Source organism: Oryx dammah, unplaced genomic scaffold (genome assembly GCF_014754425.2).
Source record: "Oryx dammah isolate SB20612 unplaced genomic scaffold, SCBI_Odam_1.1 HiC_scaffold_4, whole genome shotgun sequence".
In the NCBI taxonomy this organism is placed as follows: domain Eukaryota; kingdom Metazoa; phylum Chordata; class Mammalia; order Artiodactyla; family Bovidae; genus Oryx; species Oryx dammah.
In genome coordinates, this window is record NW_024070188.1 from 75,145,492 (window position 1) to 75,173,247 (window position 27,756).

The 27,756-nt window shown below is 44.3% G+C and overlaps 1 protein-coding gene across 2 annotated transcripts; it reads right to left on the reverse strand.

Annotated features, from left to right (window-relative positions):
- Positions 1-489: 489 nt before the first annotated feature.
- On the reverse strand, positions 490-27,756 carry ZBTB2 (zinc finger and BTB domain containing 2). Of its 2 annotated transcripts, XM_040238685.1 has the most exons (3): positions 27,498-27,756; positions 9,355-9,539; positions 490-3,271 (listed from the first exon to the last, which is right to left on the reverse strand). In XM_040238685.1, the coding sequence occupies exons 2-3, from the start codon at positions 9,525-9,527 to the stop codon at positions 1,900-1,902; spliced, it is 1,545 nt and encodes a 514-aa protein (XP_040094619.1). In that variant the 5' UTR covers positions 9,528-9,539; positions 27,498-27,756; the 3' UTR covers positions 490-1,899. The 2 variants fall into 2 exon arrangements, with proteins under 2 accessions (XP_040094619.1, XP_040094620.1); XM_040238686.1 differs by lacking the exon at positions 9,355-9,539.

The window sequence follows — 27,756 nt, forward strand, 5'->3', positions numbered from 1 at the left end:
AAAAAACATAACTTCTATGGAGTTTGGTACTATCCATTCAGATTCTTGGAATGTATCCACTGAGGGTAAGTGGGGAGGGACTACTGTAGGTTTTTTTTAAAATATGGAATCAGTGGATTATTAGTATTTAATAATCTAGGTTGATATAGCCTGTATTTGTGTCATCTTTAGGCAAACACTTTGACCTCTTTTTTCCTCCTTTAAAAAAAAAAGTTGAATAAGTCAATATCCAGACTAACTTGTGATCAAACTTTGACTCTTCATAGCTTCTTCTTACATTGTTTACCCGTTTGATTCTCACAATCTTATGATCCAGTGCCGTTACTGTCTTCATTTTACAAATAGAAAAGGTGCCCCCCAGGTTAGGGGAATTGGCTCAGAGTTCAGCAGGTACAAGAGGAGATACAGCAAGAAAGTGACTTGGGGCAAGGTTCTCTAATAGCCCTTCCTGCCTCTTTTTTTGGCAGACAAAGTAATACAGCGATAAAATCATATACCCATTTAATCAAATGTTTATTCAATGAAAGTATGTATAAAAACTTTACAAATCTTAGAACTCAACTATACATGAAGTAGGATGACGGGATATTCAGTTTTTAACATACACATACAGCACAGTTATTAACTGTTCTTCCCTTTCCCCTTCGGTCCTTATTTCTGGCTTCTGTTTTATCCTGTGAGACCATTCTGTTATTGGCCTAAAGGAAGATTAATGGACAACTTTTACTGCTCTCAGGCCAATGGAGGAAATTTCAGGTGTGTGTTTTTTTTTTCTTTTTTAAGAAATGGGAGACTAAACATCAAAATTTTTTCCCAAACAGCAATTTTTTCTCCTGATTTTTCTCTGCCATTTTTGATGCTTCAATGAATGCTGCCAGTAAACTATCAGCATTAACATTTAAAGTCATTAAAGTTCATACATTTGCTCACAACTTTCCCTGTAAGATGCATATTCTTGTATCTTTCCCCCACCCCTGCATACTCACACTGATTTAAAAGCAGTTAACTGGTGCTAAAACCAAATTTACCATTGCCAACTGCTAGAATGGCATGTTGTTTTCTATTCAGAAAGACAATCTATAGAATGGTACTTTCAAGTCTGATTTTTAAAACAACCAACAAATTTGTTGGAAACTGAAACACATATTTTGTTGTTATTCAGCTTTGAAAAAAGCCAGCAATTAGATAAGGCATGTGCATTAATTCACCTGTTTACAGCAAGTATCCACACATTTTCTCTTCCAAACACACAGACCCACAGCTTGTCATGTTTTATCCCAAAATTAAGATTGCCATCACATTATTACTTTTTCTCTTTTGTGTTTTGTTCAAGTAGATTTCTCAACTAATGATTTTTCCTAACCGGACATAATCTCAAAGGATGCATTCTGAAATAAGACACCTGGAGGATAACTACTAAGAATGTTTTCTTGGGTTTGAAGTTTCCCCACACCTCTAGATTTTGCATAGTTACAGAGCCCCACTGTATCTCTAAGAAGCATGCTGTATTTTTCAGACACTGGCTTTCCGAGAAGGGAGACTTATTACCCAGGGAAAGTCATAATTTAGCTTGCCAACTTGCAATGGAGTTGTTATGTTATATACCCTTCATTAGTTCCAAGTAGGTTTTTAAATCATCTAAAACGTCTCCAAGTCTATGAGCTTATAAGTACTACTGACCATTATCTTTCCAATATCCCCTGAATTAAAGAAATATGTTCCAGGTTTATAATGCACAGAACCTTTAAGAGGAGGGGCTGGGGACAGGGCAGGAGGGGTGGGGGGACTGGGGCCGGGACCTCTCTGTATCATGCCACGGAGAACAAGAGTTCTGAATTGGGGGAAGGGAAGGAAGAGAGTCTTTGTAAAAATGACAGTTTTTAAAAAGGTAAGTAACATTCAGTCTAACAACACTGTTTCCTGTTCCTTTTTGATGGAAGCTAACACCGGGTGGTTGGGTTCCGTCACTTCCGAGTCCCCACTGCCCAGGAGAATGGATCGCCCCTCCTCCAGGGCGAACACGTCCGAGTTCTGGTTTTGGCATGAATGTTTAACCACTTCGTTGGGAGTGGAGAACGTTTTGTCACACAAGTTGCATTTGTAGGGTTTGTTCGTCTGTACCAACATGTTGTCCATCTGGCTGCCTTCCTCAAAGGTGCAGAGCTCCAGAGTCTGTTTGTCCACCATGGTGTAGGTGTCGATGCTCTGGTTGAGGCACACGTGGCGGGCCGCCTGGTTGGCCCTGCAGAAGCTCTTGTCGCACGTGCTGCATTTGAAAGGCTTCCCGGTGTGGATGTACATGTGCTCCCGCCAGTGGCTTTTCTGGATGAACTTGCGGCCGCAAATGCTGCACTCGTACTTGCGCCGCTTGACCTCCCGCTCCTGGTCCGCCTGCTCCAGGTTGTCAATGTCTGCGATGTCCGAGGGCGGCGGCGTCTCCGAGTGTGGCTGCCCATCGATGATGGGCGAGTCTGAGATGTGCTGGAGCTCACTGTCACTGATGATGCCCGCCTCTGGCACTTCCATGGCGTCCTTGCCGAGGTCCGCCGCGTTGCTGCACAGGGACAGGGGCACGCGGCTCTCGCCAGGCTGGCTGGCCGTGAAGGGGACCCCCGTGTGAATCTGGAGGTGCTCCCGCAGGCTGCTCCGCAGCGTGAAGCGCCGCCCGCACAGGTGGCAGGCGTAGTACTTGGGGAAGCTGCCATTCCTCTTCATGATGCTCGGCTTGACATGGGCGATGGTGAGGGGCGCGGGCTGCTCGTCCGACGAGGAGGCTTCCAGGTTGGTCTCCTCCCCGGGGGGTGGGGGAGGAACGGGCGTGGAGACGAGGTCGGGCGACAGCGAGGTCTGCAGCGGGTCTGAGGGGGTCATGGGTGTCCGGTTCACCTGGCTCAGGTTGGAGGGCAGCTGGGAGAGCTGGGAGGCCTCGGGCCCCTGCTCCTGGCTCATCCGGGTTGCCTGCGGCCGCGGCTCCCGGGCAAGTTTCTCAGGCGCCGAGGCGATCTTGGAGGCTTGTCTTAGCTGGTGATCTGCGATCTGAATGCCATACAAGGATGACGCCAGTGGGAAAACTTGGTCGGGATGAGAAAAGGCTCCTTGGCTGGCCAGGCTGGCCTCCTGGATCAGCGGGTAAGCGTGCAGGAACTTGATGCCCTGCTCCAGCCGCACCGGGTCGATCAGCTGCGGCGCCATCTTCCCTGTGTACATGAGATGCAGGAGATAGCTGAAGATGTCCGGCTGGATGTCGGAGGGCTTCAAGCGGACACACTCACTGGAAGAGACAGGAAAAAAGGCTGTCAGTGGATGTCGGCCCGTGACTCAAGGGATTCCATAAAACCCGAGGGAAAAACCAGGAGGGCTCTTACGGAGGCAAATGAAACAAGACCCATCTCCCATATCTTACTGTGAGCTTCATGAACTGGAACGCTCAAGAGGGTGTTCAACGGGAACCTATGCAATTTCATTCTAAAACTTAATAGGCTTCTTAATAGAACAGACAGGAATACAATAAAGATATTTTAAAGGACCAAGAAAGGGTAATTCATGTTAAATAAATATGGTATTTTAACTCATAGACTCTTGAAATAGTCTTTCTCCTAGTAACCTATGTAAAATTATATCGTTTATAAACAATTTTGAGTTTTATGGAGAGGACCCATTGCTGAGTGGCCCATAACCCAGTAAACGGTGAAGAATCCCTTATGTGCATATCTTTCAGCTAAATGTCTAGGACTTTATATTGATTCGATGCCATCTGGAGCTCAACAGATCTTTAAGTTAAGCGTCACACAACATAATGTAGGGGACTTAGACTGGTGCCTAAGAGCAAGACCACAAAACTAAGAAAAACTACATCTCCTGTCCCTGCTCTGAACCCCTCTGTTCTCTCCAGCACGAAGGGCAGAGTGCAGCGGGCCTAGGGAGAACCAGGAAGGTGAGCCATGTTCCAACTCCAGTGGAGTCTGATCACCATCTCAGTATCACTGGATCGCATGAAAAGCAGCTATGGGACAATTCAGCTGTTTATCAAATATAATCATCCTCATCATTGGAACTGCAGCTGGGATTTATAGGCATTTTCTCATTGAATTTCCATTAATTCGCATTTTGGAGCTTCCCAAGTGGCACAGTGGGAAAGAATCCGCCTGCCAATGCAGGAGACTCAGCTTCAATCCCTGGGTGAGGATGATCCCCTGGAGAAGGAAATGGCAACCCACTCCAGTATTCTTGCCTGGGAAATCCCATGGACAGAGGAGCCTGGCAGGCTCCACCAGGTCTCAAAGAGTCGGACATGACTGAGTGACTCAACAACAACAATTCACACTTTACAGATAAGGAGATGAGGCTCAAAGGGATTTATACCTTGCTCAGTATCAGTGTTAGTAAGTGGTGGGACTTAAATTTGAGTCTAACTTCGAAGCCAAGACACCAAGATTCTTTAGACCATTAAAACAATCCTGTGCAGAAGAGGCAGATCTGGAATGATCATTGATATGGAAACCGAGATTCCCCAAGGTTCAGTGGCTTATATAGGGTACCAAAAGGAATTGTGGCAAAACTGACGGTCTAACTTGCAGATTTCAGTGTTTGCATCATCCTAGAAACAGTACAGGTTCAAGCAGTAATAACAAAAAGCTCCCAAGAACCCTCCCTAAATCATCAATAAATAAAGAAAACCTGATACATCACCATAAATGAGATAAAGACCTACATGAGGTGTAAGTGCTGTCACCCACTGAGTGAATATATTCTGACAATGCATTTTTCAACCACAAAGACTTTTACCTTGAATGCTTTTAGAACTTATAATCATTTTTCATTATACCACTTATTACTATTATGACTCTTTTGGGGACCTTTAGCTATTTATCTTAAGTATTTTCCAATATGCTAAAATAGTAACAGTATAATCTGTTCTTCTAAATTTAGTATTTTATTCTGTTAAAAAAAGGGGGAGGCAAGTGACTATTAAATGGCTTTTAAAGCTATTTGTGATAAAATATACTTGAATAATTACTGTATTACCATCAATGTGTGTAAATTTCAAGATGCCTGCATACAAACAATCATGTGTAAAATGTCTGACTATAAAGTATGGAAGGCGTTATAGAGTATATTCTTTATAAGCAAAGATCAAGCATAAAAACTAGTACCCCTTTGACAACAGAAAGGCAAAGAGTTTTTGTGACTGTTTTTAAGACACAGAGATCACTCATGTCTTTATTTACAGACTTTTTTTATAGTCCTTTCAATTACTTATATTCCTTTAAATAGGAATGCCAATACAGGTGGCCCTTTCCTTTAAGCCAAGGTAAATGCCAACAATATTCTGTGCAGAGTCTTAACATATTGAGATGTCCTAGGAAAATTCAATATTCAAAATAAAGCTCCAGGGATTTGGTGTGGTGAGGAAATCTTTCATAATGTAAACAGTCAACTCCGGATTGAAGACTGAACTAGCGGGGAATCTTTCCAGGGCGAGGCTAGAGAATGGGAAGCCACAGGCCTTGAAAGATGCAAATCACCTCAGGAGCCTAAAGAGCGCCTTTTGTTCCATGGGGACTTGTGTGTTCAGTTGCTCAGTCATGTCTGACTCTTTGTGACCCCATGGACTGTAGCCCGATGGGATCCTCTGTCCATGGGATTCTCCAGGCAAGAATACTGGAGTGGGTTGCCATTTCCTCTTCCAGGGGATCTTCCTGTCCCAGGCTTGAACCCATGCCTCCCGGGTCAGAATTCTCTACTGGCCAGACACCGGGGAGCCCAGACACCGGGGAGCCCAGACATCGGGGAACGTTACCATCTGTGGGGATGGAATGTTCCTTCAATCAGGAGGAAGGATGGTGAGTCCCCCTGCCTCCACGGCAAAGAAAAAGGAAGGGTGGAAATCCCAAGCCTGGCTAGATTTTTCAGCCTCCATGAAAGGTAAATCCCGGCGGGGTCCCTTTCCAGAAAAACTCTGTTGTAAATTTTATTATTTCCCCTTGTTGGTTATTGTATAAGTTGAGTTGTCCTCTATTGACTGTGAATGGAGGGGACTGGATAGTAAGCCTCTCAAATTTTAAGGAACTTTGTGCAATTTCTGATGGCAAAGAAGGGATGGGGTTGGGGAGGCCCCATCCACACTTCAGCCAGGCTTACAGGCAGGAAAAACTCTGGGGCCCGGGGGACAGGTGAGGAGCCCCAGGCAGAGAGCAGTGGGGCCCTGGGGTTTGCGGTCAGCACCCAGGGCCCGGGGAGGTTGCCAGACACCAATTTATCTTGATTTGTTCATCTTCATCTTTTTTTTCTTAAAGCAGAAGCACATAGACACACTCAAGACATTTAAAGAGTCATTCTCAAAAGCTCCTTATGTCACATTCCAGCCATCAGTGTCCTCCATGGCTATCCCTCCCAGGAAGCCCAGACCTCCTGTCAATTGCTCAGCTTGCTCGAGGCCACTCTGGTCACGTCCCAGGCTTTGGGGAAGGAAACAGCTGTCTACGATATACTTACACGTAAGTGGTTTGGTTTGCAGATGTATGTTGGGCATAACACTTTTATGGAGGAAAAATACAGTTTTTGCACAAGCTACAAGCCCTTCCTAAAAACTTTCACAGTTATTTACATTTTTAATCTTCCCTTCACTAGACCCTTTAAGTAAAGGATGGGCTTAAAAGACTTTGAAAATAAGGATTTAAAAATAATGTTTTAAAAAAAGTAATGTGAGAAACTGTCAGAAGTTATACTTAGGAAGCATCCATGAAACAGAGACATCTAGTGGTAACTGCAGACATAAAACACTCTCTCAGTGTGAAAAACTATTCTTGGTCTCCCCTACAGTTGCTGCTGTTGTTCAGTTGCTAAGTCACGTCCGACTTTTTGTGACCCCATGGACTGCAGCACCCCAGGCTTTCCTGTCTTCCAGAATCTTCCAGAGTTTGCTCAAATTCATGTCTATTGGGTCAGTGATGCTATCTAACCATCTCATTCTCTGTCACCCTCTTCTCCTCCTGCTTTCAATCTTTCCAACATCAGGGTCTTTTCCAATGAGTCGGTTCTTTGCATCAGGTAGCCAAAGTATTGGAACTTCAACTTCAGCATCTCTACAGTAGTCAGCAGTTAAAAGCAGGGCTCTGGTCTTTGCCTAAGCACTCTCCCTTCCCAAACAGTACATGTCAGCTCCGGGGCAATAACACACTGTTGCTTAAACTTGGGGCTCCTCTCTGCACCGAGACCACACTCCTTTGCTAGAATGTTATTTGATTTGCTTGCTGCTCTACACTTATACTTCCTTGGGATCACAAAGAGTCAAGTACAACTTAGTTACTGAGTAACTACACTTATAGTCAGTTTCCTGCATCTATTTAAAAATCATTACACTGTATTCTTTTATTCCTCAAAATGAAAACCGGCCCCTTAGCAAGACAGTTTAATTCACTGTGTTGAGACTTCCGGTATCCATTAGCAATAAAGGAACAGGGGGCATCCTTAGGGTCCAAAGATAAAGCAACCTCCACCTGCCATTAATCCTATTAACCACCCATTCTGCTCCTCTAGACATCTATCAAGTGGCTATTAAACACAAATCCGTGAACTATAGGCTGTGACTTTCAAAACATTTGTAGAATGTCCTCCAGCATCTTATGATCGAGGAAGGGAGGCAAGTACAAAAGTAACAACAACAAAGGGAAGATATGCTGCTCTTACAAAATGGCATGAATAAAGTGCTCTGAGATGTAAGAGTGGAAAAGACTGATTGCCTGGATCGTTTCAGCTCACTTGATTGTTGGAGGGGTGGGGGTGGGGGTGATGGAGATGACCTACAGCTGCGGACTATGGCTCAGGGAGTGGGCGCAAGGCCAACAAAGTGTGGTCAAAGTGGGGGATGGAGTGTCCTGAGGGGGTGCCTTCAGAAACTGGCTGGAAGGAGGTCAGGCTCCCTGCCTGCTGGGCCTTGAAAGACAGAAAGAAGAATCTGTGTGCCACTTTGATGTGTGATGAGTGTCCTCTAGGTTTCCAATCAAAAGAATAACACAATCTGATAGGTTTTGGAACAAAGGCACACGCCAATCAAAGCAGTGTGATAGTCTGATAGTAATATGGAAAATGATTAGGAAATGGAAGTGAGAACAGAAGGAAAAAACGAATGTGAAAGGTAACTGTGAAGAAAACATGATTTGGGGGCAGTTTTAGAGAGATTTTAAGTATGGGTTACTTGAAGATGAAAAAATAAAATAGAGAAGCCAGAGGCACTTCTGGGCAGACTTAATTCAGCTGTAGTCATGCAAAGTGAGATAAAAGAGGATATTCAATTCTAGAGGTCCAGCAGACAGCCTGGGGCCTTGGGAAACAAAGAGTTCTGGAGACAGAGAAAGAGCAAGGCCAGGGCTGTGAACTGGTTTCCAGTAGAGGCAAGGTCCAGGAAAAGAGGAGCGCCTGTCAGGAGAGCCAGAGAGAAAGCAGTGAAGAGACTCAACTCACCAAAACTGCAGGAGGCGCCTGTGGAGAAGGCAGAAGAACAAGGGGGATTCAGAGTCATCAAAATGCAGACGACAACCCTGAAGAAGGAAAGAAGCAGGCGCAAATGCTGCAGAGGACACAGGCCACAGTGACTGGGAGGACAGTGGGGTTCTGATGAAGAGGTGACCTTGGAGTAATGAGGTCTGTGGGGCGATGGGGTGGAAACCGCAGTCCCCGTGTAGACAAAGAGTGCAGGATGAGGAGTGGGGAAGTGAGGCCACAGATCACCCTCTGAACTTTCACAGTGCAACAAGGAGAAGCAGCACCACCAGGCAGGTGACAGCAGTGTCGCCGAAGTGCTGAGCCTTCACAGACTCGGGGATGCCGGGGAGGGTACCAGTTAAAAATGAAAAATGCAGAAGAGAAACTACGGCGAACCTGGGAACACGAGGGCAGCAGGAGGATCGTCTTCCTTAGAAACCAGGGGCTCTTTTCTCCAAGACAGAACAGATGGGGAGAAAAAAAATAAGGAGATGGAGTCATTTTAGGGGAGAAAAGAAGGACACGGTGGGAATTCATGCTGCCAAGCTTCTCATTAGGAGACTAAAGATAAATACTCAAAGTCCAGTTGTGGGGAGGGGGAAGGGGAGACTCGGGGCAGGGCTGGAGGAGGAAGCTGCCTTGTTAGTGGACCCCAGGCTGCGATCTGGACTGGGCGGGGGGAGCTCCGGTGCGGCTGTTTGGAGGTGGAGGGGCTCCCTGGGGCAGGTGAGGTCACGAGGGACTGGGAGCCTAGGGAGAGGTCATGAGAACCATGGTCCTGATGAGGGCAAAGAGCAGGTTCAGTGGGAAAGAGGGCCGTGGAAGGTCAGAGGCTACATTCATTAGATTATCATCAACCACGTTAGTTACCTGGTCTGATGGACAAACAACATCTTAAAGTAATTGGAGAATGAAGCAAGAACTGATTTGTGTGCCTTGAAGTACACATCGCCGATGGCAACCGTGCAGTCACACAGGAAACCAAACTCTCGCTGAGCGTTTAACTGTTGCAGGAGAATAAGTCCATGGTTGGCCAAATCCATTTTTTAAAAAATCTGCAAGGCAAACAATTTTTTTTTTTAAGAAAGGTGGTTCACAAATCAGTATGTGTCCTTATAGTCACCAACAGTAATGATCACGGCTAATAGGTCAGGCACTGCTAGAAACGTGATATAAATTCAGTCTTCACAACAGCCCTGGCAAGTAGTTCCATCATTTCTCCCATCTTACAGATGATGAAACTGATGGGGAATTCGGGGACTGCATGCTTTGCCCGAGTTTATACAGATGGTTTAAGTGTGGGAACCAGGAACCGGACTTGGGCAGTCAGTCTGCCAGACAGCAAACATTTCTGGGTCTTTGGTCTTTAAGATTTCAAATGCAAATTCCAATGATCCATTAGAAGTTGTCAAACCTTCCAGAGAGATGAGTAAATTAAGGTGCTGGTCAGGGTACAGCAGAGTAAGACAGAAAGATCTCAGTAAGTTTGGGCAATACTCCAGATCCTGCTGTGTAGACAGGGAAGCCTTGGCAGGGCTATAATAACCCCCACATGCCTTATTCCTCGAGGGTGAGGACACAGGACAGGTGCTCTTCTCCCTCAGTTGTGGAGGAGGAAATGGGCTTCGAGGAGGGTAAGTAGTTATGTTAGCCAGGGCCATCTGGTCAGATGGTGAGGGGTGAGGGGGGAATCAAAATTTAAATCTGAATCTTCAAAATTCTAAGCTCATTATTCCTCCTTCACTCCAGCAAACCATGTAGCCTCAGTCTAACTGTATCAAGGGAACTGCTTCTGGGGGAGCGAGTGCATCGCATCAGGAAACTGCTCCTTCCCATGGGCAAATAGCATTCATAAAAGCCTAGCACACATACATCAACATTATACTTAATAACATAGTTAATGGTGAGAAAGAGCAAACGCTTTCTCCTTACACTTGAGGACAAGGCAAGGATGTCTGCTCCCACTATCCAATACAGTATACTATTCAATGTAATCGTTTTAGCCAGCGCAATAAAGCAAGCAAGGAAATAAAAGGCTTACAGACAGGAAAGGAAGAAACAAAATTGTCCCTATTTGCAGATGACATGACTTTTACATAGGAAATGCCAAAGTATCTACCAAACCTCCTGGAATTATTAAATGACTTTCGTCATGCCACAGAATACAAGACAAACATATAGGTCAATTGTAATTCTATATACTAATGCTGAACATGTGGACACAGATTTACCTCTTAGAAACAAATCATTTACAATTACAAAAAAATGAAATACATAAATGTTAATCTAACAAAACATGTATAGGATTTGCATACTGAAAATTGGAAAATGCTGATGAAAGAAATCAAAGATCTAAATTAATGAAGAGACACGCTGTAGGAAGACAAGTAGACATGTTTAGGAAGACATAACATAAATCAGTTTTCTATATTGATATATGGCTTTGCTATAATTCTCAAAATCCCAGCAAGATTTTTTTTTGTAGATACAGATGAGAGTATTTAAAATGTTTATGTAAAGGCAAAGAAACTAGGATAGCTAAAACAGTTCTTAAAAAGAGGAATAAAGTGGGAGGAATCAGTCTAATTTTGAGAGGTGTTACAGAGCTATAGTATTCAAGGCTGCATGGCGCTGACAGAGGGATAAACACACAGATCAGTGGAACAGAACTCAGGTGTAGACCCACAGAAATATGTACAGTAGACCTTTGACAAAGGCACAAAAATAATTCAGTGGAGAAAGAAAAATTTTCAAAAATGCTGTGGGATCCAATGGACTCCCATAGATGAGAAGAAAAAGAAAGCAAAAGGAAAACAGAAAAAGAATTTTAATCTGTCTCGTATCTTACATAAAAATAACTCAAAATGCAACACAGTTTCAGATGGAAAACACCAAACTGTAACTTTGGGGGAAAAACATGGGACAAAATCCAAAGAGGCTCTAGGATTGATCAAACATACAGCCTATAAAAGAATAAACTGATAAACTGGACATCATAAAAATTGAAAGGGCTTCCCAGAGGGCTCAGCAGTAAAGAAAGTGCCTGCCAACACAAAAAACTCCGGTATAATCCCTGGGTCGGGAAGTTCCCCTGGAGAAGGAAATGGCAACTAACTTCAGTATCCTTGCCTGGGAAACCCCATGGACAGAGGAGCCTGGTGGGCTACCGTACATGGCGTCCCAAAGAGTTGGACACAACTTAACAACGAAATAACAACAAGAAAAATTAAAATCTTTTGTTCTGAAGAAGACACTGGTAAGAGGATGAAAAGATAAGCCACAGACTAGGAGAAAAAAATTTGATAAAGGACTAATATCAAGAATATATAAAGAATTCTCAAAACTCAATAGTACAAAAACAATTGAATTAGAAAATGGGAGAAAGGCTTGAAGCACCAAAGAGGATACACAGATGGCAAAATAACATGTGAAAAGATGTTCAGTAGTGGTTAGGGAAGAGCAGACTAAAACCATAGTGACATTCACTACATGCCTGTCAGGGTGGCCAAAATATCAACAAGCAAATGCTGGCAAGGATGCAGAGAAATGGACTAACACCACTGCTGGTAAGGATGTAAAATGGTGTAGCCACTCCAGAAAACAGAAATTTCTTTTAAATCTAAGTATGTAACTACGATGCTATCCAGAAATTGTACCCAAGGACATTTATCCCAGAGAAACAAAAACTTAGGTTCAGCCGAAAACCAGTACTTGGATATCCACAGCACCTTTATTCCTCAGTCAAAACCTAGAATCTACCCAGATGTCCTTCAGTTAAACAGTGTGGTATGCCCAAACCACAGGAAACTACTCAGCCTTAAGACGAAATGAAGTACAAACATATGCAGCAACCTGGGTGAGTTATGTCCCTAAAGGTTACATACTGTATGATTCCATTTACGTAACATTCTTGAAAATTACAGAAATGGAGAACAGGTGAGTGGTGGAGGGTCAAGGGGAGAGGAGGCCAATGATGTCTGGCTGTAGAAGGGCAACAGGAGGGAGCCGTGTGGAGACAGAAATGTTCTGCAGCTCAACTGTGTCAACGTCGGTACCCTGCTTATAATGGGGGCGGAATTTTGAAGGTGGTTCCATTAGAGGAAACTGGGTAAAGTGTGCATGAGATCTCTCTAAATTATTTCTTGCGACTGCATGTGAATCCACAATTATCTCAAAAAGTTGAAAGAGAAAAGCTCATCACACATTAATTAATTAGATTAAAAATGGATAAAACTACGATGTTTAACTTCAGAATCAGGAAAGTGACACTGGACACAGAGTTACCAATAAACTTAAAGACCAAAACAGAAACTTCGGTTCTTGCTCAGCTGGTGCTCAACTCCCCAACCTCCTTCCTGTTCTAGAGATGATCTGGCAGATTCAGAAACTGACAAGTGTGCCCTAAAATAAATGAGCAAAGTGGAATGACACTTTAAGAGACTGATGTGGACCACAAAGCAAGACTCCAAAATGTCAAGTTTTGTGTTTCCTATCAAGAGCTTGATCCAAGCAGGAGAGGCAGGAGAGCCACCCATGTTGGCTGTAGCTCCTGACTGTGATAGCCTCACCTGCACGTAAACACTGATGGGGTGGATAGGGAACTTAGTTCCCCAGTGTCTTCTGCACACGTCAGAGAGGGCAAAAGCACTAAGATGCGAAAGAAGAGACAGGGAAAAGGCCCAGGGCTCATGATGAAAGCCAGAGATGCTGTCAGGGGGCAAAGTAACTGGGATGATGAAGAAACACACTCTAATCTGACTAGGATAGAACTCTAGAAACTAGTCTTCAAAGCTGTTCTCTGAAAAGTGCCAGAACACTAACTTGCCCTTCTCTGCAAAAAGTATCATACCTTTTAGAGAAAACTGGGCTGAGCTGCTTTATCATGGCCCCTGACTCTGATCAGGAACACATCCACGCTCAGGCAGCTTTGGGTGTCACTTTCATTGACAAGTATAGTAAGCAGTTACTATTTACCTTTTGATGGTAACAAGAGGTTATTGTTTATGGAATGTTCACCATTAACCATTCTCTTCATGCCGTTCATTTATTTTCACACTAACTTGAGCTATTTGAGGTCTTGCTACCCACTGGTAACTCAGACAATGAAGAATCTGCCTGCAATCCAGGAAACCCAGGTTCAATCCCTGGGTAGGGAAGATCCTCTGGAGATGGGAATGGCTTATCCACTCCAGTATTCTTGCCTGGAGAATTTCACGGGCAGAGGAGCCTGGTGGGCTATAGTCCATGGGGTCATAAAGAGTCAGACACGACTGATCAACTAACACTTTAGTACAGAGACGGTACCCACATTTTACAAAAGAGGAAACAGGCTTAGAGAGGTTAGGTAGCTAGCTTGCCTAGATTACAGAATCCAAAAGTACAAAAAGTGGGATTTAAACGAATTCATCTGATTTGTTGGAACATTCTACATACAAGTATGTTAGTTTAAAATTAATTGGAGATTTTTAATGGCTACTTTAAAGTGTGAACATTGCTGTAAGAGATTCAAATATTAAGGATACACACTAGCATTCATCCACTCCCAACTCTACTCATTTCTCCACATTCTAGCCAACAGTGGGTATTAACACTTTTTAAAGACTCTTTGCCAATATCACTTTTTACTTTCTATGAATTTGATGAAGTGTATTTTTTATTTTCTCTTATTTCTCTTTGTAAGTTTTGCCCACTGTCTATCAGGTTATTTTATTTTTTCCTTATCGATCTATAAAACTCTACTGTATATAAAGAAATGAGCCCTCTGTCATGGATGTTGATGATAACATTTTTCTTACTTTCTTTTGATTCTGTTTTAGAGAATTTTTGACGTATAAAATTTTCACCAAATTTATCAACAAATTTACAGGATGATTTTGAGGTTTGGGGTTTTTACATTAACGAATATATATCATCTCTCCAATTTAGCAAAATGTATGGCTCCCCACCTCATTCCATCAACAGACAAACGTTAAGTATCTTATTCAGATGATAAAATTAAAACTATGATAAAGCTGCAGAATGTTTCTTTTTAAAGAGGGTCTACTAGTTATTTTAGGGTCTCAATTTAGGACCATCTAGAATAGAAAAAGAACTGAAAGTGTTTTTCAAATACAGAAGGAAGAACATGTGTCTAGAATCTCTGAGAAGAGGAAAAACAAAGAAAATGTGTCATATGTTCATAATTCACATGGGGGGAAAACCCATATGCATCAATTTTTTAAAATCTTAGGGACCAAAAAAACCCGTCTTTCTCAGGGAGAAATCATACCCACCCCCCAACTCTTACATGTATGAATGAGCGTGAGAAAAGGGGGTAGGATGGGGTACTCGCCCCCCCGCCCCAACCCCGGCCCGGCTGACAGTACTGCTCTTGCCCCAGGGGCCCCCTTCATAATCATTTCCATGAGCCTTTACTTGCACAATGCTGCGTAGGCTGAGGACGGAGCGTCTTCATGGGCTGGCTCTGCTCCAGACTACCCTCCCTTTGTGGAAATGGACATCTGCTCTTCCCACCATCGACTGCTCACCCAACCGCATCACTCCTGCTGCCCTGCACTGCCCACCAAGGTCACCGAGGGCCTCTTCCCCAGCCCGATGCAAGAGTAGCTTATTCGACCTCTCTGCGGCATTTAATATCCTTCCCTCCTGCTCCATAAATATTCAGGCCCTGCTTCCAGGACCACGCACTCTGGTTTTCCTCTCACCTCTGGCTGTTTATTCTATTTTAACCCCCATCAAGGTTCCTCTTTTGCAGATGCTCGTCTGCCTTTGGTCCACAGCCCGCTTCTCTGCAGACTCTCTGTGGCGATTCAATCCACTCCCACTTGGCTGTCCCGCATGAGCCCTAAATTCAGACTAGGCAAATCAGCTCAAATCCCCAAAGGACAATAAAAGCCATTGACACAAACCCATTCCATCTGTATCCACAGCTCAGCGCATGGCGCCATCATCTACCCCTTGACCAAGGCAGGAACCCATGTTGGTCAGACATCCACATGCTGCCAATTAAAACTCTTCATCCCACCCCATGCCTTAACTCTACCTCCCTGCTCATCTCCGTTTCCAGCTCCAGCCTCTCCCATTTATCCACACGGAACAGGTTAGCTAGAACTGTCTCTCCCAGGGCAAATCTGATGTTACCGTCCTGCTGAAAATCCTCTTGAGTCTCCCTGCAGCTTGCAGGATGAAAGCCACATTCCTCAGCGTGGCTTGCATGACCCCAGATGACCCCAGCACTGCTCACTCTGCACTCCATGCTCTAGTGCTAATCTCAACTACTGGTTTCCAGACTTCTGGGCTGCCCAGACCTACTAAAAACAAACCAACCAATCCTGAAACTGGGGGTCTGACAGAGTGATCTCCCTCTTTATTTTGCAAGAAAATAGATCAAATATTCATATACCTATTAGGAATGGAGGGCTTTTCTACATAAAAAGGTGGACGTAATGACAGAATATACTTCTAGAGGAAGGTACTGTATTCAACATATGGAACATACGCAAAAAAATTGCATTATCACAAATCCAGTTTCGAGTGTGTTGATGACAAGGGAGATAAAATGATGTATTTTACTCACTTGGGGAATTCTGGATGAACTGGGAGATGAGCTGCAGTTTTCTTTGCCCAGAAGATCCTCAATGCCCAGGCCATTCTTGGGCTCCTAACAGTACATAATCCTCATTGCTCAGAGACCTCCCTCTCAAAGCTGAGCAGCTCAGCAACCTGATTTCTACTCTCATAGTCAGGAGATGGGACCAGTCTGAACTGGGCCTTGGAACGTGCCCCTTGCAGAGGGACCCACCACTGATGACCTGCCCCTTCCCTTACCTCTACTTGTCCTCTGCAAAATTCCCCTGACGTTCCAGACTGAAGGGTCTTTTTGCCTCCAGAGGACCTGTGAACCTGCCTGATGCTTTTGGAAAGTTGGCATTGAGTCTTATCATTTATTGTTTTATCTCATGTGCCTAAGCATACTGTCTGGTGTTCAGTATTCATTAAAGAAATGACTGTATGTTTAGAGAGAAGAAGAGCATTGAGTTCCAATTACAGGTTGGCCCCTGACTAGTTGTGTGATTGGGATAAAAGTTCAATTTCTATTTTTCCTAGATTAACCTAGAATTCTCATCAATTTAACGTGTGCTACATTTGGAAGAAATTTTCAATTTTAAAATGTCACCTCATGTTTTTCATGCTAGTAATTATGTTCTTAACAGTGCTTTATAGTTTATAATAACCCTTTACACACATAATTTAATCCTGATCAATACCACAGGATACTGTCTTCTTACTATTTGTTTCATTGCTAATTATAATGATTAATAATCAAAGCATGTGGACAGTGACTGCAGCCATGAAATTAAAAGACACTTGCTCCTTGGAAGAAAAGATATGACAGATCTAGATGTATTAAACCTAGTGAATTAAAAAGCAGAGACATCATTTTGCCAAAAAAGATATATAGTCAAGGCTATCATTTTTCTACTAGTCATGTACAGATGTGAGATTTGGACCATAAAGAACAAACACCCTCTTCCAACAACTCAAGAGAAGACTCTACACATGGACATCACAAGATGGTCAATACCAAAAACAGATTGATTATATTCTTTGCAGTCCACGATGGAGAAGCTCTATACAGTCAGCAAAAACAGGACTGGGAGCTGACTGTGGCTCAGATCATGAACTCTTTATTGCCAAATTCAGACTTAAATTGAAGAAAGTAGGGAAAACCACTAGACCATTCAGGTATGACCTAAATCAAATCCCTTACTATTATACAGTGGAAGTGAAATAGGTTTAAGGGACTAGATCTGATAGAGTGCCTGATGAACTATGGACAGAGGAGGTTCGTGACATTGTACAGGAGATAGGGATCAAGACCATCCCCAAGAAAAAATAATGCAAAACAGCACAATGGCTGTCTGAGGGAGGCCTTACAAATAGCTGTGAAAAGAGAAGCAAAAAGCAAAGGAGAAAAGGAAAGATATAAGCATCTGAATGCAGAGTTCCAAAGAATAGCAAGGAGAGATAAGAAAGCCTTCCTCAGTGATCAGTGCAAAGAAATAGAGGAAAACAATAGAATGGGAAAGACTAGAGATCTCTTCAAGAAAATTAGAGATACCAAGGGAACATTTCATGCAAAGATGGGCACAATAAAGGACAGAAATGGTATGGACCTAACAGAAGCAAAAGATACTAAGAAGAGGTGGCAAGAATACACAGAAGAATTGTACAAAAACTCTTAATGACCCAGATAATCACGATGGTGTGATCACTCACCTAGAGCCAGACATCCTAAAATTTGAAGTCAAGTGGGCCTTAGGAAGCATCGCTATGAACAAAGCTAGTGGAGGTGATGGAATTCCAGTTGAGCTATTTCAAATCCTAAAAGCTGATGCTATGAAAGTGCTTCACTCAGTATGCCAGCAACTTTGGAAAACTCAGCAGTGGCCACAGGACTGGAAAAGGTCAGTTTTCATTCCAATCCTGAAGAAAGGCAATGCCAAAGAATGCTCAAACTATCGCACAATTGCACTCATCTCAAATGCTAGTAAAGTAATACTCAAAATTCTCCAAGCCAGGCTTCAACAATATGTGAACTGTGAACTTCCAGATGTTCAAGCTGGTTTTAGAAAAGGCAGAGGAGCCAGAGCAAATTGCCGACATCTGCTGGATCATAGAAAAAGCAAGAGAATTCCATAAAAACATCTACTTCTGCTTTATTGACTACAGCAAAGCCTTTGACTCTGTAGATCACAATAAACTGTGGAAAGTTCTGAAAGAAATGGGAATTCCAGACCACCTGACTTGCCTCTTGAGAAATCTGTATGCAGGTCAGGAAGCAACAGTTAGAATTAGACATGGAACAACAGACTGATTCCAAATAGGAAGAGGAGTATGTCAAGGCTGTATATTGTCACCCCGCTTATTTAACTTATATGCAGAGTACATCATGGGAAACACTGGGCTGGAGGAAGCACAAGCTGGAATCAGGATTGCCAGGAGAAATATCAATAACCTCAGAAATGCAGATGACACCACTCTTATGGCAGAAAGTGAAGAAGAACTAAAGAGCCTCTTGATGAAAGTGAAAGAGAGTGAAAAAGTTGGCTTAAAGCTCAACATTCAGAAAACAAAGATCATGGCAACCGGTCCCATCACTTCATGGCAAATAGATGGGGAAACAGTGGAAACAGTGGCAGACTTTATTTTGGGGGGCCCCAAAATCACTGCAGACGGTGACTGCAGCCATGAAATTAAAAGCTTACTCCTTGGAAGGAACGTTATGACCAACCTAGACAGTCCTGAGTGTTCATTGGAAGGGCTGATGTTGAAGCTGAAATTCCAATACTTTGGTCACCTGATGTGAAGCGCTGACTCATTTGAAAAGACCTTGATGCTGGAAAAGATTGAGGGCGGGAGGAGAAGGGGTTGACAAAGGATGAGATGGTTGGATGGCATCACCGACTCAATGGACATGAGTTTGGGTAGACCCCGGGAGTTGGTGATGGACAGGGAGGCCTGGCATATTACAGTCCATGGGGTCGCAAAAAGTTGGACATGACTGAGCAACTGAACTGAAAGAATGAGAAGAGTTAACTGGGCAAAGATGGAGTATCCCAGGCTGAGGGGTCGGCATCTACAAACGCCTTAAGATAGGAGGGAACAAGATGCAACTGGGGAACTAAGAAAAAAGGTCAATGTCACTGAAGGGAAAAGAGCCAGAGAGGAAATAAGGCAGGCGAGGTGGGAGACCCTGGTCTTGTTAAGGATTCTGGTCTGTATCTTAACAGCAAGAGGAGCTGCCAAAGGGGACTTGAAGCAGGGTGACATGACCAGTTGCCCATGATGTACGTATCATTCTGGCTGCAGCTGGAAGGCTAACCAAATTGTGTGTGTGTGTGTGTGTGGGGGGGGTGTCGGCACAGTGAGGGCAAGAGGAGACCTGTTAGAAGTGGCTGAGAGCGGAGGTCTTCCAGTGGTCTAGAAGACAGATGACATATTGGATGGTGATGATGAAGACAGAGGGAGAGGGACAGAATTTAAAACACAGAAGATTAAAAAAATCAATAGACTGGTTGACTGGTGGATTAAACGGAGGAGGGTGTTGGAGGGGGGATCAAGGTATCTTAGACAACCCCTAGAATCAGCATGTGATTCTCCGCAGTGGAGGACACATGGGCAGAAACCCAGTTTTGTGGGAGACGATCACGAGGTTACATCCAGACATGTTAGTCCAGACATGTTGGGACTGAGATACTTTGAGACACTCCAGTCGGGACATAGAGAACTTGATGGTCTCTTTATATACACTGATATTGGCCCGGAGCTCCAAAATCTTGATTTATGTCAGAAAGTCTTTGGAGAAGCCAGGTGTGTCTGACTCCAGAAGTCACATCCTTAAATCACTACATGATAGTTCAAAGACGTTAAAACTAAACTAACAGGGGTCCACTGAACCCTGGTATTCTGGGAATAAATTCCACACTCTTTACACAATACTGCCTTGCTCTATTGCTGTTCAGTCATTAAGTCATGTCCGACTCTGTGACCCCATGAACTGCAGCACACCAGGCTTTGCCATCCTTCACTATCTCCTGGAGTTTGCTCAAACTCATGTCCAGTGAGTCAGTGATGCTATCTAACATCTCATCCTCTGCCACCCCCTTCTCCTCCTGCCCTCAATCTTTTCCAGATCAGGGTCTTTTCCAATGAGTCAGCTCCAATATTTTGGCATCAGGTGGCCAAAATATTGGAGCTTCAGCATCAGTCTTCCCAATGAATATTCAGGGTTGATTTCGTTTAGAATTGACTGGTTTGATCTCCTTTCTGTCCAAGGGACTCTCAAGAGTATTCTCCAACACCACAGTTTGAAAGCATCAGTTCTTCCATACTCAGCCTTCTTTATGGTCTAACTCTCACAACCATACATGACTACTGGGAAGATGATAGGCTTTACTATATATATACCTTTGTTGGCAAAGTGATGTCTCTGCTTTTTAATGTGCTGTCTAGGTTTGTCATAGCTTTTCTTCCAAGGAGGAAGTGTCTTTAATTTCATGGCTGCAGTCACTGTTTGCAGTGAATTTGGAGCCTAAGAAAATACAATCTGTCACCATTTCCACTTTTTCCCCATCTATTTGCCATAAAGTGATAGGACTGGACATCATGATCTTAGTTTTTTGAATGCTGAGTTTTAAGTCAGCTTTTTCACTCTCCTCTTTCAGTTTCATCAAGAGGCTCTTTAGTTCCTCTTCACTTTCTGTCATTAGGGGGGTGTCACCTGCATATATGAGGTTATTGATATTTCTCCTGGCAATCTTGATTCCAGCTTATGAGTCATTCAGCCTGGCATTTCGTATGATGTACTCCGTGTACAAGTTAAATAGGCAGGGTGGCAATACCTAGCCTTGACATACTCCTTTTCCAACTTTGAACCAGTCCATTGTTCTATGTCCAGTTCTAACTGTTGCTTCTTGACCTGTGTACAGATTTCTCAGGAAGCAGGTAAGGTAGTCTGGTATTCCCATCTCTTCAAGAATTTTCCATAGTTTCTTGTGATCCACACAAATGCTTTAGTGTAATCAAAGCAGCAGACTTTTAAAAAATTCCTTTGCTTTTTCTATGATCCAACGGATGTTGGCAATTTGATCTCTGGTTCCTCTTCCTTTTCTACATCCAGCTTGAACATCTGGAAGTTCTTGGTTCACATATTGTTGAAAACTAGCTTGAAGGATTTTGAGCATTACCTTGCTAGCATGTGAAATGAACACAATTGTATGGTGGTTTGAACAGTCTTTGGCACTGCCCTACTTTGGGATTGGAATGAAAACTGATCTTTTCCAGTCCTGTGGCCACTGCTGAGTTTTCCAAAATGGCTGGCATATCGAGTGCAGCACTTTAACAATATTATCTTTTAGGATTTGAAATACCTCACTAGCTTTGTTGGTAGTAATGTTTCCTAAGGCCCACTTGACTTCTCACCCCAGGATGTCTGGTTCTAGTGAGTGACAGCACCATCAGTCCCAGTCACAGAGGACCAACAACCTGATGTAAAACTGAAGACCTGTATAATAAAGCCCCCACCCATTCAACACTATAAATGGAACTCAAACAAACAAACAAAAAAAAAATCATTTGTCTTACCAAATCAGAATTGTGAGGAGAGGAATGAAAGAAAATTAGAGATAAAGAAGAGAGTCAATTCTTAAAAGTGGGATTTCATAGAATGTCTTCTTTATGTATGTATATTTGTACAAGGTGGTTTTTTTCCTGAAGTAAATTCAGAGACTGTAAGAGACAGTATGTTGAAACAGATTAATAACACTTTAATCCTTCAGCTTTTATCACTGAATCACTCTGAAAATGGGACACTACCTAGATGACCAGTACTCTTAGCTGCCATCACATAGACACATGGTGGGCTGATCCTTAAGTTACTCATCTTTTGGAGGAATAGCTGAATGGGATGAATATAATCACACTATACTCTGACAACTCAAGTTCCTCCTTCAGTTTTGGTATAAGAACAGGAGACCAAAACAGCTTTTGGGAATTGATGATTCACTTTTTAAAGATAACAGCCCTTCTAAGATACTAAATATCACTTAGACTACCCATTTCAAGGGCACTAAAAGGGTCCTCTGAAGTCTTTGATTTTATTTACGTGAAGCATAAATGAATATTGCAATGCAAAGGACACATCAGGAACAGAAAGGCACTATCCACAAGTAAGATGGATTCTCTCAAGTAGTTCAGACACTTACCAGGAAGAAAAAAATAGCTTTCTCAATTAGCATTATTAATAATTAATATTTGAAGACCTATAAAGTAAACTTGAATGAGGCTAGCTGTTTGAATTTTAATATATTTTAAGACTGTATTTCAAGGGAAGGAAATGTATCTTATTTAGTTGTGGTGACAGACTGGCATATTTTTCTTAACATTTCTTTAGTTAATCCTCCACCATAGAAATTACAAAAGAGGGGACATACACTAACCAATGGCACTTATTTTGACTTTGAATAGCAATGCACTTGTAAAACATTTCTTTAAAATTGTATTTTGCTTAAGTGAACATTAAAATTAGTTTTTAATTTGAGTATAAGGTCAGAAGGAGGCAGTTGATGGATGGTTTAGGTGTCAAAGAGAAGCAGGTCAGAGATTTATGCTGATAAAGAGTTGATATTAAAGTGATAATTCTAAGGGTATTATGCTACAATCAACTTTAAGGAAACCTAATATGACCATGCAGCAAAATTTAAAACCTAATTTAATTTGCTTCTAGTAATCCCAAAGTAGATTGCCATTCTTTTTCATATGCTCTATCATGACTAGGAAATATAATCTGAGGAATATATAATCTGAGGAAATCTGAGGAAAATATAATCACCTATAGGGATAGTTCAGAATATATACCTTCTCAGAAAGGAGCTCCAAATATATTTTTAGATCAGTCTTGATGGAATAATTTACTTCACTATTTTATTTCATGGTTTCTCAAATTTTTGGCATCAGGAACCTTCAGACTCTTTATAATTACTGAGTACATCAAAGAGCTTTTGTTTATATGGAAAATAAGTATTGATATTTACATTAGAAATTAAAACTGAGAAATTTAAAAATATTAATTCAATCATAGAAATAATAAGCCCATTGTACATTAATATAAATAACACATTTTTGTGAAAAAAAATTATATTTTCCAAAAGAATAAAAAAAGTGAAATGGCATTTTTAAAAAATTTGAAGTGGTATCTTTTTGTATTTTTACAAATCTCTGATAGAAGACAATTGGATTCTGCATTTACCCTGCTTCTCCAGTTGTTCTGTTATATCTGTTTTGGTTGAGTATTAAAGAAAATCTAGTCTCACCCACATATGCAGTTAAAAATAAAAAGGAAGCATTTAATAGCCTTTTCAGGTAATTGTGAATATTATTCTTTGATATTACACCAAAACTTGACAAGCAGTAGTTTCTTAAAGGTTAGTTGTGGGATCTTAAAGTGTATCAATGAATGAAATTTTCCTGCTCTGCTATGGCAAAATTCATTGCTGTGTCTTGCACTTCGAATCAATCTTTTACCCATTCAAGACAATGTCATCCACTGGTCATTTGGAAAATGTCAGCTCATTTGAATTATGCAGACCTCCCCAGTGTTGACACATTTTGTCAACAGTGAAAAAGGCCAGTAACATCTTAGTATCAATATGAAAATAGCTTTGACCTCATGGAAAGTGAAAAGATCCTGGGGATTCACAGGGGATGGCAGACCACATTTAAGACAATCCCTGTTCAGAATCACTTTAGGGACTTGGAGAATCTAAATGACTAGGAGGTGTGTAGGGAGAACGTGTGTATACTTTGATATTGTTCTCAGTTTTGATGTTTACACTTGCTTCATGCAGAACTCAGGAGTTCACACTAAAGAAACTGTACATGAAAGTGTCTTGTAAAGGATAAAATTTGTTTGATCAGTACTTAGCCAGATACAGTAAGGTGCTTTATAAATTATCTTTCTGCACAGTTTTATTGATGTGTGAATATCACATGATGCAAGCAAACCTGCTGCATGTGAGAAGATTACGCATTTGAGCCTAAAATACAAGTCTCAAACTTGGCCTTTGCACTAAAAAAAAAAAAGAAAGAAAAAACAAAAAGAAAAAGGTCTTAACCATCTTTCTTGGACAGCCAGCTCCTCATAAGTGTTCTCTCTATGGTTAATGACTCCTCTTTTAAGGGCATATTAGCACTGTAAAACACTGACTTTGATTTACTGTGGATTCAAAGCAATATTTAATTATTTATCTTGAATTTGCTAATAAAAATTATAACCTACTTGAGCATTAAAAAAGGTTGTTAGTAAGTGTTGATTTAATGGTTAGAATGTTAAAAAGTTTTTTTTCTTCAGGGAAAAAACAATTTGCAATTCTCTTTTGGAGTTTCAGGGCCATGCTTTATGACCCATAGATCATACAGAATTAGGAAAAGTAACAAATGCCCCTTTGTCAGGTGTATTTTGAAACTTATGGTAAAGTCTCCAGTTGACCTGCGGTTCCTCCCTAACTGTGATGGCGTGGCAATGCACTACTTGTCCAAAGGTTCAAAGTTACTCAAGAGAAAGGCGAGTAGGTCCAGGGGTGAAGCAGCAAGACACAGGTTAAGAAATGGCAGGAGAGTCTCCAACATCAGCAAAGCTGATCCCAAGCAAAGGCTGTATCCCAGCCTTAGCTGTTTCCTTCATGCCCTGCTTCTAAGTCCATGATTCCAAAGATGGGGAAAGCACATCTCCCTATACAGGGCCATGTATACAGGGCAACGTATCTTCTTGAAGGACTGGGGTAAATACAATTTTATATTTAATAAAATTTTTATATTACAAAAGTGCAGGTTTTGGAGGATAGTGCAAAGTTCATATTAATCATCAGAGAAAAAAGAAATGGTCATGGTGGCAGATTTATTCTGTGACGTAATACATCTAGTGTTTATTCTCTGCTGCTGGAGGATTCCAGTAGAAGAGTTTGGGGAGCACAATTTATTTACACCCTTTTTGAAGAAAAGCTTTAAAATTGGCAAGCAGGCAGCTGGTCTGTGCAGCAAAGCTCTAGCGGTGGTTTCTCTGCCACCCTCTACCAGGACTCCACTGGTGACTGCTTTCAACACTAATACCACTGTTATACCACTTCTTGTACTCTGAGATCTTGCGATGGTTTCAATAGCAGGTCAATTCTTTGGCTAGAAAATAAACTTCTACAAACCACAAATTAAGTGAGAAACGCCCAGTTTAAAGGAATGCAGTATTAGTCATAAGCGTCTTTAAAATTACTTTTAGCAGTTTGAAAACGCCCTGGACACACAAGATTACTTGGAATGCAAAATAAAAATGTACTTTAACAATTAATTTTGGTTTGTAATAAAACAGAGAAATGAGGGTTTAAAACTTAGTTCTGATTTTCTATTAAAATGTCAAGCCCCTCAAACTAAAAATGATGTTGGTATTTACACCCTACTTCAGTGACCCATTAGGGTAATGGGTCAAAACAGAGATCCATCCTAGAGAGGACTGGGCAGCCCACTTAAGGAAATCCAGAGCACCTTAGAGTTCTGCTTGAGCCCCGGGGCGCCGATCTTTTAATGCTTTATTTTACTAAAACAATAACCTATGAAAATGAATAGACTTATGAGAGTCACACTCTAAGTGGGCTGTAAGATGAAGAGCTAATGAACACTGCAGACAGCGGGGGGAGCAACGGGTCTGGGTTATTTCCCTAGGGCATAATTAGGAGTTCAGCAGATGAAGTTCGTGCAGTAAATGGCGTAGCAATAACTGCATTTTCACTCCACCCAATCACTTTGCCTGCTCTGCTGCCCTTGCCTTCTTCATTGCCCTCTTAATTCATTACCAGCTAAAAGTGACAACACCGTTGCTTCTTAAAGCATTTTCGGCCATTACCAGTTCTCAGCCTTGTTTAAAAATTCACAGTTTGGGGGTTTCGCCACAGAGAAAACGACTCTGGCCCCGGGAAGTAGACTCCGAGCCCCAACCTCCCCTCCGCAGAGCCCTATCCGGGTGTGACGGCCACATCTGCGGGGAGCGCGGCTCGGAGGCCGGTCCCACGGCCCAAGGCCAAGCAGCCAAGAAACCACAGCGCAGCCCTGGGTGAGTCTCGGCTTATCCGAGGCGCTGATCGCCCGTGGAGCGGAAGCTCGAGGCCGCCGCTCAGCGAGCCCCCACCGGCTGCAGAGGCCGCAGCGGGCGGCCCTGGGCAGCGCCCAAGGAGGCCCGCATTCCCCCGCCCGCCCGAGAGCGGCCCAACGGCCGCCCCGTCAGCCTCGCTCCGCCCCGCTTCAAGGGGCGGGGGCCGGGCCGGGGCGGGACCGCCCGGACCGGAGGGGGGCCCCGGCAGGGCCGCGGCGCCGGGCACTCAGGCCCCGCCCCCAGCCCCGAGGGAGCTAGAGGGGCGGGGAGGGGAGAGGAGGAGCGACGCACTCGGGCCGCGCCTCACGCTCTCCGCCACCCTCAGTCCCGCGTGCGCGCGCGCGCTCGCCCAAGTCCCGCGGAGTTTAACACAATGCCGACGCCTACGCCGTGCGCAACGCCCCGGCCGGCGCAACAGCTCGGCGCCGGGGGCGGGGAGGTGGCCAGGCAGGGCGAGGGGAAGAGCGCGCGCGAGAGCGGGAGACAGCGCGAGACCCGAAGAGGCCGGAAGCGCGCGTGCGCGCCCCCGCCCGCGAGCGGGGAGGCGGAGCCGCAGCAGTAGCGGCAGCAGCTGTAGGAGCCGCTGCAGCTGGGAGAAGCGCCAGAGAGGCCGGGCCTGCTCCGGTCCGACCGGATCCCTCCCCTCCCCCTCCCTCCCCCCTCCCCTCCCCCAAACCCACTTCCGCAGCTCGCGGCCTTGCCGCTGAAGAAGCAGCGGCAGCGGCGGCAGCAGGAGGCGGCGGCGAGGCGTCGGAAGGATTACGCACCTGACGGGCCCGCCTCTCGGGGCTCCAGCGCGGGACGCTCACCGGCCGCCGCCGTTCGGGACGCGCTTCGCGGTGGCGGCGGGAAGGGAGGGACCGGCGACGGGGAACGGAACGCGAATCGCCCCCCTCCCCTTCCTCCCTCCCTCCCTCCCCCGCTCCGCCGCCCGCCCTCTCGGCTTCCGTCCCCTCCCCCTCCCGCAAAGCCCCGGATGGAGCCGCCGCCGACTCGCCGCCGCCTGGCTCCGGGGGATGGTTTTGTCAGGCGGCCAGAGCCCCGGCGCCAGGCGCCGCCGCCCCCGCCCCCCGCGGGGCACCCCCTCGCCCTCGCTTCCCAGAACCGGGTCCCCGTGTGGCCCGGGCCCTCCGCCTGCCTTCACCCGAAGCCCCGGGACTGGGGGGTGGGGGTCATTCGTCTTCTTTGTTGCCACCGCCGCGGCCGGAACCGTTTGCGCGCTCCGGTGGCCCCCGCCCTCCGCCTTCCCGGAGCCTGGGCTGTGGGGGCGGCACGTGGGCACCGGCCCCGGGAGGCGGCGGCGGTGCGCGCTTACCTGTCGCCGGTGCTGCTGCGGCGGGGAGGGGGGGCGGTGTGGAGGAGGCACCGCTGGGCAGCTTTGGCCGTGCTCCCCGCCGCCGCCGCCGCCTCTGCTTCTCGCTGCTGCTGCTGCTGCCGCCGCGGTCGGTGTCTCCGGCGCGGCGGCGGCGGGGCTTTTCCTGTCCGGTTACGTTAAGGTCACATGACCGAGAGAGCGGAGCGACTAGTGCAAAGAGGCTGAGAGCGGCTCCCGCCGGGGGGGAGAGGCGGCGAGA